At 49.0% G+C, this 14802-nt stretch overlaps 1 protein-coding gene across 1 annotated transcript in view; it reads right to left on the bottom strand.

Annotated features, from left to right (window-relative positions):
- Positions 1–14596, bottom strand: part of USP18 (ubiquitin specific peptidase 18) — a 27201-nt gene extending 12605 nt beyond the window's left edge. The window contains exons 1-4 of the mRNA XM_015408412.1: positions 14463–14596; positions 12393–12424; positions 5003–5191; positions 3251–3347 (exon numbers count right to left, since the gene is read on the bottom strand). Coding sequence (XP_015263898.1) covers positions 3251–3347; positions 5003–5183 — 278 coding nt within the window. The 5' untranslated portion in view covers positions 5184–5191; positions 12393–12424; positions 14463–14596. The remainder of the gene's footprint in view (positions 1–3250; positions 3348–5002; positions 5192–12392; positions 12425–14462) is intronic.
- Positions 14597–14802: the final 206 nt, after the last annotated feature.

Raw genomic sequence — 14802 nt, 5'->3', positions numbered from 1 at the left:
GAGAAAGGCAGGGTACACATGAAACAAATCAATCAACAAAATAAACAAGAAGATTTCTACCCCACCCTTCACTACCTGAAGGAGTCTCAGAGCAGCTTACAAACTCCTTTCCCTTCCCTACAACAGACACCCTGTGAGGTGGGTGGGGCTGAGAGCTCTGACAGAAACTGCTCTTTCAAGGACAGCTCTGACAGAACTACGGCTTGCCCAAGGTCATCCAGCAGCTGCAAGTAGAGGAGTGGGGAATCAAACCCGGTTCTCCCAGATTAGAGTCCGCACACTTAACCACTACATCAAACTTCTGTGGTAGCTTTGTCCAGTTGTTAAAGAAGACTGGAACAGACCCTGACCTGGACAGCCCAGGCAAGCCCGATCTTGTCAGATCTCGGAAGCTAAGCAGGGCCGACTGTGGCAAGTACTTGGATGGGAGACCTCCTTGAAACACCAGAGGGAGGAGGCGGGGGCAGGGTTTATTCAGCCACCTCTCTGAATATTCTCCAGGCCCCCAGTAGGGGTCAGTCACCAGAGACCGCCATGACTTCAAGGTGCACACACATCGACACATAAAAATACAAAACAAACAAAAAGACTAGAATAGAGTGCATAAAGAGATGGAAGTCACTTTGCAATGCACATGTCATTGCTCACCGAAGATTTACTTATTGAATGAATCTGCCGCAAAAGTATCTTATCATCTCAGCTGGTCACTGGTTTGGGGGCAAGAATGGCAGGGGCACAGAAATGGAAGGGCCAGCTGGTGCCACCCTAGGGACTATGGTTGAACACACAGACAATGAACAAGTTATCACTGTATAGAAAATTTTATTCCAAAATATTAATAACTCCTACATGTTTTGTGTTAAGCTTCCTCGGGTGGATCCAGGGGTCATTTCATAGAAAAAGAGGTGCAGGAGCTCATTAGCATAACTCGTTTGCATATGCCACACCCTGTTATCACCGGAAGTGTGTCAGAAGGCAACACCCACTGCTCAGGTTCCACTGGACTGTTTTGGATTGCTAGCTATGGGGGGGGGACACGCACAGATCCTTGTGGTCCGCATGGCCAGGGGCTGCTGGGAGCAGGGGGTGGGGCTTGTCACATGTGCCCGCCCCCTGGGCTCTTTACTGCCAGAGCTCCACTCTTGTGTGCTCCTGCAGGAAAAGACCCCTGGGTGGATCTATATGTATGTCAGCTTAAGAATCCACTCTGATTCTCTTTTAAGAAGAATCAAGTTTTGGCTATCAGATTTTTTAAAACATAATCATGCCCCTGCTGATTTCTTTTTCTGGGATGGATGGATGGATATAGATCTGATAGCCAGAATGATAAGGTTCTCCTTAGAAGGGAAGCTGAGCTGAGAGCACTGGTACCACATGGGTTAAATGGAAACATTTCCTCACTGGCTTTGACTTACTCAATTTTTATTTTAGTCAAATTTATATCCTGCTCCCTCTCCTCTGAACGGGAACGACTTGGGGTTGCTAACAGTATGTAAAATACACCCAATAAAACAAGCATTTAAAATCTAAAATGATTAAAAGTCTATCCCCATTAAAATCTATCCACTATCAAGCAGGGTAGGATGTGTGGATGGCGAAGACACAGCTGAAGTACCCCAGTATACAATCCCCCAAAGACCGTCTGAATAAGATCAGCCTTGCATTTCCAGTGGAACCTGGGGAAGTCCCACAATGAACACGTCTTCAGGCAGCTGGTTTCACAGGACGGGGGGCCACTACTGAGAAGACCCTCACCCTTGTTGACACAAGGCGGACCGTTCACTGACCAAGGACCTTCAATAAATGCAGAGATGAAGACCGGAGAAGATGGCGAGGATCATGCCGGGAGAGAACAGAATGCAGGGTGAGAACAGCACATTTTTTTCGAAGCTGGTTTAACGGGAGCACTGCTGCTTTTACGTTCCACAGGTCAGTATAGATTCTTTGGTTCACTGTATGAAATCATTTTTGAAATTAATAGCTTTGGAGCACTCTTGTTTTTTCCATGCCGGCAATAATTGTTATAACATTATTCTAAGCTCCCAGTAGAGTTTTGGTGGCTCCTGATAATTAAGTGTTCTTTGTACATGCTCAGATGTTCTATCTTTTTAAACACGTTCCTATCATTGTTTTGATATTTTTAAACAAATTAAGAGAAACAGTCAAAAGACATTTGTTAACCTTTCCTCCCCCCCTTTCATTTTTTGACATCTGTATTGATCCCCGAGGATGATTAATGTGAAACACGTAGGGGTTATTAATATTTCGGAATAAAATTGTCTTTCTACCGCACCATGGTTTTTTGTCTCTGCTCCAACTGCCCTTCATTTACTTCTCATGGTATGTGAAGAGCATATAATTGTAGAGTTGTACTGTTTGGATTTTTTAAATAGAAATAAAGTTTTAAAATTAAGGAAAAAAGAAGTGAAGGCAACTTCATGCATTATGACTCCCACAGAGAGCTTCGGGTAGGGCTGCCAAGTGGGGGCGGGTAATCCCCCGCTTCGGAGGCCCGATTTCCGCCGCAGCGGAATCGGGCCCCAGGGGGAACTCCGCCCCCCGAAGCGCAGCGTGGCTGCGTCACCAGAGGTGATGCAACCACATCGATCACGTGGTTTTCCCTCCGACTATCGGGGCCACGCCCTCAATGTGATCGATGTCGCACCTCACTTCTTGTGACATGCTGGCGGCGTGCGCATGATGAGGGACGGCTCCCGGAGCCCGGCGAGGCTCCCCCGCCGGTAAGTCAAAATTCACTTGGCAACCCTAGCTTCGGGAGAGATACAATTCTACAGAGCGGCAGGTCTATAGTAGCTGTGATCTGAGAAATAGCTGTTCACAGTGTAAACCAAGGGTGTCAAACATGCTTGATGTGCATATAAAGAAAAAAAAATCAAGATTACACTGTACATGGATTGTGCTGCGTTCACTCTTAACTTGTCACCAGGGCTGGGATCATCCACATGGAGAATGGCTCTTATTCAGTGCATCTGCCATACAAAACCAGCACCGCCTGGAAACATGTTCAGCAGCCCATGCGCCAGTCACAAGACAAGAAGAAGCCCATAGTGTTCAAGAATGAAAGAACACAAAGGATGTGAAGTGCACTTCTTAAACAGAACTCCACGGAAGTGTGGCTTGAGACAGTGAACTTTTTATTCTCGGTTTTAGCCTGAAACAGTCAAGGCTGACTTAGAGGTCTCAGGTTTTTTTTGGGGGGGGGCACACAGACTTTCCTACCCTCACTCACCTCCGGAGTATCGCAGTGAAGTTTCTGTTCATGAAGAAAACCTGAAGCAAAGAGTTGAGGCAGCAGCTGAGTCCAATATTGTACAGGCCAACAGCTTCTGAAGGCAGAGGGGAAAATGAAACACAAACGTTGTGCAAATGGCAAGGAGGAAAAAAAAGATGCTCATTTAACTGCTTGCAGTACTATCTGTGACAATACCAAACAGAGCTGCTATTTAAGGAGAGGGGGAGGAGGAGTGTTGGATTTATACCCCACCCTTCACTCAGAGTGGCTTACAATCTCCTTTCCTTCCTCTCCCAACAAACACCCTGTGAGGTAGGTGGGGCTGAGAGAGCTCTGAGAGAACCGCTCATGAGAGAACAGCTCTGAGAGAACTGGGACTGACCCAAGATCACCTAGCGGCTGCATGTGGAGGAGTGGGGAATCAAACCCAGTTCTCCAGATTAGAGTCCACCACCCTTAACCACTACACCAAACTGGCTCTCGTGTGGGGCAGGTTCCCACCCCAATCTATCCACAAAACTCAAGTTATCTGCACAATGCTTACCAATATGCTGAATGTAAGGCCTCTGGAGATCTTTGGACTGACAGAAATTTATTAAGGTCTGCAGATAGAACAATTTAGCTAAGGGTTCCCTCAAGATGGAAGAATGGATTGGCAGGGACCCTTTGCAATTTCTTTATTTATTTCATATAATGCATTTATAACTTGCCTTCCTCCCTGATGGGGGCCCAAAGCAGCTTATATCATTCTATCTTGTTCTCCCAACAACCCTGGGAGGGAGGTTAGGCTAAGAGTGTGTGACTGGCCCAAGGTCACCCAACAAGTTTCCACTGCAGAGTGGGAATCTGAATCTGGACCTTCCAGATCCTCATTTGATACTCCAACCACTACCTCTCATCGAATTCTGTGCCAAGGGAGACCCTCAGGTCCCCAGCTACAGACTCAAAGGAAAAGGCAAACTACTTGAAAAGATCCCCCCTCAAGCAGTTCACAAATAAAGCACCCTTGTGCAAAATAAGGATACTGACCTGGATAGCCCAGGCTCGTCTGATCTCACTAGACCTCAAAAACTAAGCAGGGTCAGCCCCGGTTATTATTTGGATGGGAGACCACCAAGGAATACCAGTTCTGCCACAGAGAAGCTGGCAATGGCAACCTGCCTCCGAATCTCTCCTGCCTTGAAAGCGCCAAGGGATCTCCATAAAAGTCAGCTGTGACTTCACCGCAAAAAAAAGGCAAAATCAAACACCTGTGACATCCACGTCTTTCTGGCATGGGTTGCAGCCTCCCAACAACCAGAGGTCGTTTTGTAGGAAAAGAGCTAGGGGAACTCATTAGCATAACTCATTAGCATATGCCACACCCCCTGACATCAGGGGCCCGGCGGTGGACCTGCAAGGCCGGCGGGAGTGCGAGGAAGCCCTGCCAAGGCCCTCCCTGGCCCCAGGCAGGTAGGGGTGGGAAGAGGCGGGGAGGAAGCAACTTACCCTCCCTCTTCTCCTGCCTCCTCCTGGCTGAATGAGGGCCGGAAGCGGGGTGGCACTTCGTCGTGTGCCCCACCCCCCGCACCTCACCCGGGGGAACTGCGATCCCCCGCGGATCCCCCCCGAATCGACCTCTGCCAACAACTCCACAACAAGCTTCCTTACAAGCACTCAAACGGAGCACATCTAATCACAAGGACAGAAAAGAGAAACACAGAAGGGGGCAGGGAGAGAGGAAGAGCCAAGCGGGCATTCAACAAGTACCATTCTTTAGGTCGGCCTGTCCACATATGGCTTTCAGCTTCTGACTGTGCTTCTCTGCAACATCCTCGGCACATTCTGCCGCCTCCTCCTCCTCTTCCTCCTCAGCAGTCATGATGGTCTGATACCCGTCCAGCCTGAGGCTCTTGCTTCTTCTCTCTGGCCGTCCCACTCCCTGGCCCATCAACTGTACTGTGCAACCCAGGGGAACAAAAAGCGGCTTATTTGACTTCAGGCAATAGCTCATTTTTATCACCAGGGGGGGGGGACACTTTCAAATTAAGTTTCTCCTCTCATTCTTTCTCTCTACTTAAAAGGGTTAGAGCCATAGCTCAGTGGCAGAGCCTCTGCTTTGCATGCAGAAGGTCCCAGGTTCAATCTCTGGCATCTCCAGATCAAAGGTTCGGGCAGGACGTGCTGTGAAAGACCTCAGATATGAAAGATCGTTGCCTGAGACCCTGGAGAGCTGCTGCTGCTGCTCAGAGTAGACCATACTGGCCTTGACAGACCAACGGCCTAACTTTGTAGCCCTGTTCACGTGTGAATGTGAACATATGTGTGCATTGGTGTTCACATGGATTGTTATGTGCTCTTTTTGCTGAGTATTTATTTTATTTTTATTTTGTTAGACTTATATCCTGCCCTCCCCACATTGTAGGCTTAGTAGGGCACCAACATATAGGTCTACAATAATGCAGATTTGCAGTTAAAACCATTTATAATTTACAATTAGGACCTGCAATTAATATAGACTTACAAATAAAACACATTATCACAATCCATTTAAAATCAATAAGATCGCCCCAGACAAAAACAATAATGTGCCTCAACAGATAATATTGTGGTCCCATCCAGCAGGTTACCACAAGGCCCTGATCCCAGATAATATTGTGGTCCCATCCAGCAGGTCACCACAAGGCCCTGATCTCATAAGGTAGCTCGTTCCACCAGGCAGGGCCGAAAGGGCCCTAGTTGATGCAAACTGGATGTCCCTAGTATTTTGTGTGTGTGTGTGCTTGCGAGCATGGAAGTCATTGTGCGTGCACTGATGTGCACCCTGCATACGGATTGTACGTACACTGGTGTGTATATGGATTGTTTTGTGCTTTGGTGTGTACTCTGAATACGGATTATGTGTGCATTGGGGTGTAACCTGCATGCGGGCTGTTACGTGCATAGGGGTGTAAACTGTGTACGGTGGGTGGGTGTGTTGGGTGTGCACCCTGCATACAGGTTGTTACATGCATTAGCTGTAAATTGGGAACAGGGCTTGTGTAAGGCTGCTTCATGTGAAATAACAGCTTTTGCAAAAAATTTACCCTTCAGGCACAAAAACAAGCAGCTATTATATGCTTGTGCAGTTTTAGTTTTATGGCCCTGGGAACTCCATGGCTGCACAATTAAGAGAACAACTCCCCACCAACAACCAACAAGAACTAAAGTAAAAACCAACCCCCAGGCATTACTTTCATTTATTGATTTATATCCTGCCCTTTTTCACTCCAGTGGGGACCCAAAAGCAGCTTACATCATTCTCCTTTCCTCTGTTTTATCCTCACAACAACCCCGTGAGGTAGGTTTAGGTGGAGCGTATGTGGGGATTTGAATCTGAATTTCCCAGATCCTAGGCCAAAACTTTAACCACTACACCACGCTGGCTTTCCAAAGACATACAGCTACTTCACTTATGCTCCTTGAACTCAGCCCCTTGTCTCTTTAACCCTGGTGATGTCACAGACATTATCCAATCACGGCACCCAGGTACCCTCCTCAGTACGTGGGGCTAACACATTCTCCCACGTGGGGCTTCAAAAGTAATTGAAGGTTAAGTCCACAATTTTCTGATGACCCACACGAACCTCTGGCGATTGAGGGTTGCCAAGTCCCCCCTAGTTACTGGTGGGGGGTAGGGTTGCCAGATCCAGGCTGGTAAATTCCTGGAAATTTGGGGAAGGAGGCGGAGGGGGGGAGACAGGGACCTCAGTGGGGTACAATGCCAGACAGCCCCCCCTCCAAAGCATCCATTTTCTCTAGGGGAACTGTTCTCTGTCGCCTAGAGATGAGATGTAATTCCAGGGGATCCCCAGGTCCCACCTGGAGGCTGGCATCCCAACCTGTTGCCTATCTATCACATGCTAGGATAAGACGTTGAATAAGAACTATGTTCATTTAATTTTCAGTTGTTTTAAGTTTTTCCCTACTTACAACGCAGATGTCCCTACCCTTCCCACCCTTCCTGTTCAGCATCTCTCTATGGTAATAATTATGCTAGTCAAGCTCGGATAGTTGGTTTTTTCCCCAAAGGATACACATGACAGTGCTCTTGAAAAATGCCTGGTCTTTCCTGAAGACTTCCCTTTAACATGCGAAGCAGAACAGGAAGGGGAAGAGGGGCTGCTTAATCCTCTCCTTCCCAGTTAACTATCCTTCCATCACCTCCCAATTTTTTTTACATTTCCCCCTGGAGAAGTAAAAGGATTCAAGCCCCCATAAAACATAATACAGATGTTAGATTTGGAGGGGGGGTCTTCTTGGGTTACATAGGCTTGCCAACCTCCAGGTGGTGGCTGGGGATCTCCTGGAATTACAGCTGCTCTCCAGATGACAGAGATCAGCTCCCCCGAAGAGAAAGGCTGCTTTGGAGGGTGGGCTCTATGGCATTGTGCCCCACTGAACTCCCTCCCCTCCTCAAGCCCCGCCCTCCCCAGACTCACTCCACCCCCAAAAAATCTCCAGGTATTTCCCAACCCAGAACTGGCCACCAGTGCTCCCTCTAAGCTGAGTCAGTGTGAGCTAGCTCACCAGTTTTTAGCCTCCGGCTCACACGTCTTTGCCTTAGCTCAGGAAGGATGGGCTCCAGAGCAGGCTAATGTATGCAGCAGCCAAATCGCCCGCTCACAACTCTAATGCCAGCAGCTCACAAAGTAGCCTTTTCGCTCACAAGACTCCACAGCTTAGAGGGAGCCTTGCTGGCAATACTTATTTCCAAGGCCCAAGAGGCACCTGGAGTTCTTCTAGAATCACAACTTATCTCCAAGGTTTTTCTGAATGAACTGGCAGCTTTGGAGGGTGGCCTCTGTGGCATCACATTCCACTGAGCTCCCTCCCCCAAAACACGAACCAACCAAACTGGCACAAAACACTCTATGTGCATTTCCGCAGCCAAACTCCATCCTCTCCAGGCCCCACCCCCAAACCTCCAAGAATTTCCTAAAATGCAGCTGGCGATCCTAAGTGAAATCCCAGGAAAAGGCATCTGGCTTTTCCACAGTGCATCCGTAACTGCTACACATTGCACTTCATGTACTAGAAAAGGGTTATTTGCATAAGGACCGATGATAAGAGGGGAGGGGAGGGGGGGACCATCCCCATCAGCGGCCGTGATGTGCAGTGGGTTCGACGCATTAAGAAACCTCTGGAACCGATGTAGTGATCAGCATGGTTTACTGGTACACAACAAAGACAAACAACAGCAGCTGGGTGGCCAACTATATACATGCCTGGGGACATACCCCTAGGTCCCGTTGGTGGGTTTGAATCTCCCGCCAAGGTCCCATTGGTCCCCCAGTGGAGAGACCAGGATCCTAGTCCCCATTGTTCTGCTGATTCAAGCTCAGGAGTGTGCGCTAGCCTCTGGTGGCGGTCAGCGGACACAACAGGCCGCCAGCAGGAAATTGCCCGCAACACGGCCAAATTAGTCTGTCTTGGCAGCCGGGACCTTTTAGTCCCGTGGAGCAGCCCATGAAAATCATCTGCATTTCCATTTCAGCGATGTAAGTATCATTTAAGAAAAATCAACACACACACACACCCCAATTTCAGGAAAACTGAATTTCTGAATTACTGATTGCCTTCTAGTTTCAAAGGCCTGGCATGCTGGTCCGCAGCAGAACGCTTAGATTCGAGTTCCGTCACAAGAGTTTCAGGGTAGGAGCTTTCGAGAGTCACAGCTTCCTTCGTCAGACGTGAGACACGGAGCTCTCGTGAGTCATTTTATGCTATTTTAATACCTTCTAGTTTCCCCTCCACACAAATCCATGGGAAGGCAGAACAAAGTTTAGGTCCAGTGGCACACCTTTAAGACCAAAAAAATTTAATTCTGGGTATCAGCTTCTGTGTGCACGCACAGGCCTCAAGCCTTGCTGCTTCAGACTGACACGGCTACCCACAGGAAGGTAGTCACACACAGAGATGCAGACATTTAAGAACGTCTGAAAACATGGAGGGCGGGGGGTTCTTTTCCGCTAAAAAACAATGTTAATTTGAAGGAAAGTTGGAATATATGCAATACATACCATCTTACCTGCCTTAAGCTCGGCTCCTAAATGCATCCCTGAACCCATCAATGCTATGGGCAGGTAACTTGGGAGTAAGGCTAGACTTATAGGTTGGTGGGCAGCTCCGAATTCCTAGCGGTTGTGTCTCTGCTGCACAGCTGCGTGGCAAGAGGGGCTGTTTGGGAGGAGAAACCTGGGGGGAGCGATCTGCCACCCACTGGATGGTCCCCCAGCAACTTCTCTCCCTGCTAGGGTTCCAAACTCACATTTGCAACAAACCATTACATAGAGAGTGATTAAAATGTGGAATTCGCTGCCAGAGGATGTAGTGATGGCCACAGGAACAGAGAACTTTAAAAGGGGTTTAGATAGATTCATGGAGGATAAGTCTATCAGTGGCTACTAGCCATGATGACTGAGGGGAACCTCCACATTCAGAGGCACGAAGCCTCTGAATCCCAGAGCCAGGAGGCAACATCAGGAGAAGACCTCAGCCTCCGTACCCTGTTGATGGCCCTCCAGAGGAACTGGCTGGCCACTGCATAAGACAGGATGCTGGGCTAGATGGACCACTGGTCTGAGCCAGCAGGGCTCTTCTTACGTTCTTATGAATTAAATGGGTTCCCCCTCCCAGCAGAGAGGCATATAAGCAGTCCCATTTATAACAATGGTTCTCAGGATGCAGGGAGAGCGGGATACCCCCCCAGCCTGGGCAGGCTCCACATTTGATGCAAGAGGGTTCTGAGCACCATGGCCTCTTGTGGATACCCCTCCTTCATGCACGGTCCCACAGGTGCACATGATTGCACCCTCCGTCAGAAGCAGCAAAGCCTTCCTGCCACTGCTCTGTGTTTTATGTGTCTGGGGCTTGCAGGAGGCAGGAGAGCCACACTCCTGCAGGTGCCCCTCCCAGCCAGAAACTGCCCCAGAAGCCTTTGCAACGTCTGAAGCTTTCTTCCATTGCTGACTGGGAGCGGCAAGACTAGCCTGATCTTGTCAGACCTCAGAAGCTAAGCCAGGTCAACCCTGGCTAGTGTATTTAGATGGGATTCCTCCAAGAAACCCCAGGGTCACGACACAGAGGCAGGCAATGGCAAACCTCCTCTGCAAATCTCTTGCCTTGAGAACCTTAAAGGGTCGCCATAAATCAGCTGCACCTTGAGGGCAAAAAAACACACACAACTCCTTCCCCATCTGGCATCCGTTTTCTCCAGGGGAACTGATCTCTGTAGTCTGGAGATGAACTGTAATTCCAGGGGATCCCCAGGTCCCACCTGGAGACTGGCAACCCGGCATCCTTGTAAGCTGAACTGGAGACTCTCTGCTTACAAAGCAAATGCTCTGTCAGTAAGTCAAAGCCCTTCCGTGAGCACTTTCCTTTTCAGATGGGGAACTGCCAAGAGGATCCCCATGGCTTTTTCTTTGGAGGAAAAAAGCAGCTTAAGGAAGGGATTTCAACTCGAGCAGGGTGGGTGGGATCCTGTGGAGGAGGGAAAAGGGTTTGGCACACCTGCTCTGTGTGTCTGCTCCTCACGGCCCTCAGCAGCTGTCTCTCAGGACAAATGAAAACTGGGAGACTGCTTACGCGTCACACCCTGAGATGTTGGTGCCCACCTCAGCCACGGCCCTAATGTACAGATTTGTATGCCCCCGGGGAGTGAGTTGCATCCATGAAATTACACACGAGTCCAGCAGCACCCTAGAGACCAACAAGAATCTGGGGCTATAATTTTCAAAGACGAAAGAAGCTTCGAGTCTTAGAAGCTTGGATCATGAAAATCTTGTTGGCCTCTAAGGTGCTGAATGGACTGGAATCTCGCTGTCCGACAGCAGACTGAATTGTGTGTGTTCCGTGCATTCAGCTGTTAAAGGAGATGTCTATAGATCTGAAAAGACAAACAAGCTTATGACTGATTCCGCAAAAGCAGTTGTTCCGCCTTTGGTCTCCCGTTTCCCCTGGTTGTACTGCTCAATTTCCCACTATTTGCTGCAACGGTCACATTTTGACTCGCATCCAGGGGAATGCCAAGGTTTTTCGATGCCCTAGGCAAAACTAGCCCCCCCAGGCGAGGCTGCCTGTGTGGCGCCCCCCCTCACCTTGTGTCTCCCCCCCGCCGCTGCGTGCCTCTCCGTGAGCCCGCAAAGAAATTCCATGATGACACTCCGGACTGGGAGAAAGGCAGGGAAGGAAGTCAGAGGGTGCAGCAGGAGGCGGGGAAGGGATTCCTCCCCTGCCCCCCCCAAATTCTCTTTAGAGGCAACTATCCCCCAGCTGCCGCCACCGCCGGGTGCAGTTTAGCGCCCTAAGGGCCAGCACGCTCTAGGCAAACGCCTAGTTCGCCTAGTGAGTGAGCCGGCCCTGCTCACATCACACACACACACCCATTTCCCCCTTGTCTTCTTGATCCTAAAAGATAAGGATCAAGAAGACATGGGGGAAATCAGGGTCAAAATGCAGCCACGCAGCAAATAATGGGAAATTGAGCAGTACAACCGGGAAGAAACGGAAGACCAAGGACGGAACAACTGCTTTTGCGGAATCGGTCTTTGAAAATGCCAGGAACTCTGATTTGTTCAGAAGTAAAACTTATTGACTTGTTGGGTAGGACTGCATCCTCACAGGCTTTCACGCACGACATTTAAAACACAATCTACCTTCTTGCATGCTTTGGCCCAGGTCCAGCAAGGCAAGTCAGGAAGGGAAATATTGTACTGCGCATTTCCTGATGCTGGCAAGTTCAATGCAAGAGACCAGGGGGGCTAGAGTCATACCTCTCCCCAAACAGATGATCATTCTATATATTTGAATGGGGCTGCACATGGTACAGACATGGGGTGAAACTAAGATGAGGTAGGGGGAAGAAAGTGGCTGAAATGGAGCCCCCCCCCCATCCTGTACCAATAGGAAATATAAGTTTATTTTCACCCCTGCATGCAGTTCCACCTCCCAGATTGGACTTTTTCATGCTTGGAAGGGCATGCACAGCATCCTTTGGCATACGGGATCAGGGCAGATTTGGACACAGATGACTACGATTTTTAAAATGTCCGACAGAAAAGAGAATCAATTGAAAACTACAACCCAATTTCCTGTGAAAATGCAGAAACACACTTACTGCGCAGTAGCACCTCTCTGGGGTGGTTTCACCTGTGAAGCATAAATCCTTGTTAGTGTGGAGTCACTAAAGACAGCCAGATACTTCTGAATCAATTAGATTCAAGTCCAATGGCACCTGAGAGACCAACCAGATTTTCAGGGTATAAGCTTTCGAGAGTCAATCCTCCCTTCGTCAGGTATCCTTCATTCTTGCCCTGTAAGAGCCAGTTTGGTGTAGTGGTTAGAAGCATGGACTCTAATCTGGGAGAACCGATTCCCTGCTCCTCCACATGCAGCTGTTGGTATGACCTTGGGTCGGTTACAAGTTCTCTCAGAGCTGTTCGCTCAGGAGCAGTCCTCGAAAGAGCTCTCTCAGCCCCACCTACCTCAGAGTGTGTCTGCTGTGGGGAGGGGAAAGGAGAGGAGATTGTAAACCTCTCTGAGGCTCCTTCAGGTAGTGAAGGGCAGGGTATAAATCCAATCTCCTCTTCTCCTTCCCCCAAAATCTTGGTCTCTCAGGTGCCACTGGAATCTAGCTTTTCTACTGCAATTCAGCACAAATTTGAAATGATCTTCTGAATCAACAGGCCTAGAAATGCCCACCAAGCTTAATCTTGAGGTATGTATGTTCAGGTTTGCAGCGTGACAACCCCATCTTAGATGCATGGCTGCATGTTCCAATGACGAAGGGAAAGCAGGATATGAGCACCATACATAATCCTATGCGCATACCTTTAGTCTCTTTGACATCACTGGGGCTTACCGAAGTATAGGATTGGGCGGCATAATTTCTTTGTATCTAGGGCAACAGGTAGACATCGCCACCATGTTTACGAGCCAGTATATTCAGTGGGTTTACTTGTGAGTAAGTGTTCAGAGGCTCAGGAATTAAACCCAGAAGCGTGGCTCCGTTGCAGGAAAAATGGTACTTAAACCAATGTCAAATTTTATCCCAGCGTAGGCTTTCAGGGACTAGCACCCACTTTTGGTGGCAAATCCAAGGACACTTTCCTAGGAGTAAGCCCCACTGACTAACGTGGGACTTACATCTAAGCAGATCTGCTTAGTATCGCTCCCACTGTGGGAGGAACCACCCCACCTATATGAAGAAGCAGGCACAAAAACATGCTGGAATGAATTCTAGTCAGTTTCTTCAAAGTACTCAGCATTAAATGACCTCCAGGGACAGCCAGAATGGCATTCACCCAAAAAATAAATAAATGGAGGTATCATTTCCAAAGCCAATAAACATTGGATATCAGTAGTTCTTGCATGGGGCAAAGAGACACATTTTTTAATACTGAAAAATAAATATTCTCTGTAAAGACACCCACATTTTTGATTTAGCGAAATAAAATCCCCCTATTTCGCTTACCTACCTCTGCAATCTTCCACACCCTTACTAGAGAGGAAGCCCCCTAAGTAAGCAGATAGACAAACTGCAAGGATTTTGCTAAATTCTTGGTCAGACTGTCCCGATCTCAAAAACAGAACGAAGTCTGGGTCCAGGGGCACCTTTAAGACCAACGAAGTTTGATTCTGGGTACAAGCTTTCGTGTGGATGCCTGGTAGATAGGTGGTCTCTTTCTCTTGGTCGCTGTGACCTGTTGATCTAGCAGAGGCTGGATGTATTATTTATATTGAATTAGATTCCGGTGGGTAGGCGTATTGGTCTGAAGCAGTCAAGCAAAGTTTGAGTCCAGCAGCACATTTAAGACCAACAAGGCTTAATTCTGGGTATAAGCTTTCATGTGTATCTGAAGAAGCGGGCATGCACACGAAAGCTCATACGCAGAATTAAACTTCGCCCCTAAGAAAGGCGTCCCTGGACTCAGACTTCGTTCTGTTGCTTCAGACCAACACGGCTGCCCCACCCGAACCGATCTCAAAAAGCCACCTTCCCGGGATCCACCTAGAAAAGCAGGACGGGGGACCACCTAGAAAAGTCCAGGGCTGTTACGCAAAACCACCTTTGAACGGACTGGGGAAAAAGTAGCGCGTGGGGTCCCCGCGGAACAGGCTCAAACGCTCGGCAACAGCAGTCTCCTCCGAAGGTGCGAGACTTGAGCAAAGGGGACCCGCGACTTACTGCGTGCGAAGAGGGCTCGGCGCTTCCCACTCCCCTCCGGTCTTCCCGAGCCGGCGAGCGCTCCGGTCGCGCTGCTGGCCGAGCGTCTCTTCTTCTAGGGGGCAGAGCTGCGCAGCGCCAACACGCTCGCCTGAGTTTTGATTCCCCGCCGCAGCGGCAGCGAGAATAGAAACCGAAACTTAAGAAGTGGCCTCCTCCAGCGTCAGCTTGAGAAAAGACGGAGCGGCTGCCCGTCCTCCGGAGCGTTCGCACAGGTCTGAACTGGGGTGGGGGGATGCACGGAGAGGGGCCGGTAGCCTTCTCTCCTCCGTGGGGACGGGTCTTCTGGACCTGCACCCTT

The sequence above is a fragment of the Gekko japonicus genome, unplaced genomic scaffold, assembly GCF_001447785.1.
Source record: "Gekko japonicus isolate JY-2015 unplaced genomic scaffold, Gekko_japonicus_V1.1 scaffold748, whole genome shotgun sequence".
NCBI lineage: Eukaryota > Metazoa > Chordata > Lepidosauria > Squamata > Gekkonidae > Gekko > Gekko japonicus.
Note: the sequence above shows the minus strand (reverse complement) of the source record. Positions and strands in the feature narration are given on the sequence as shown.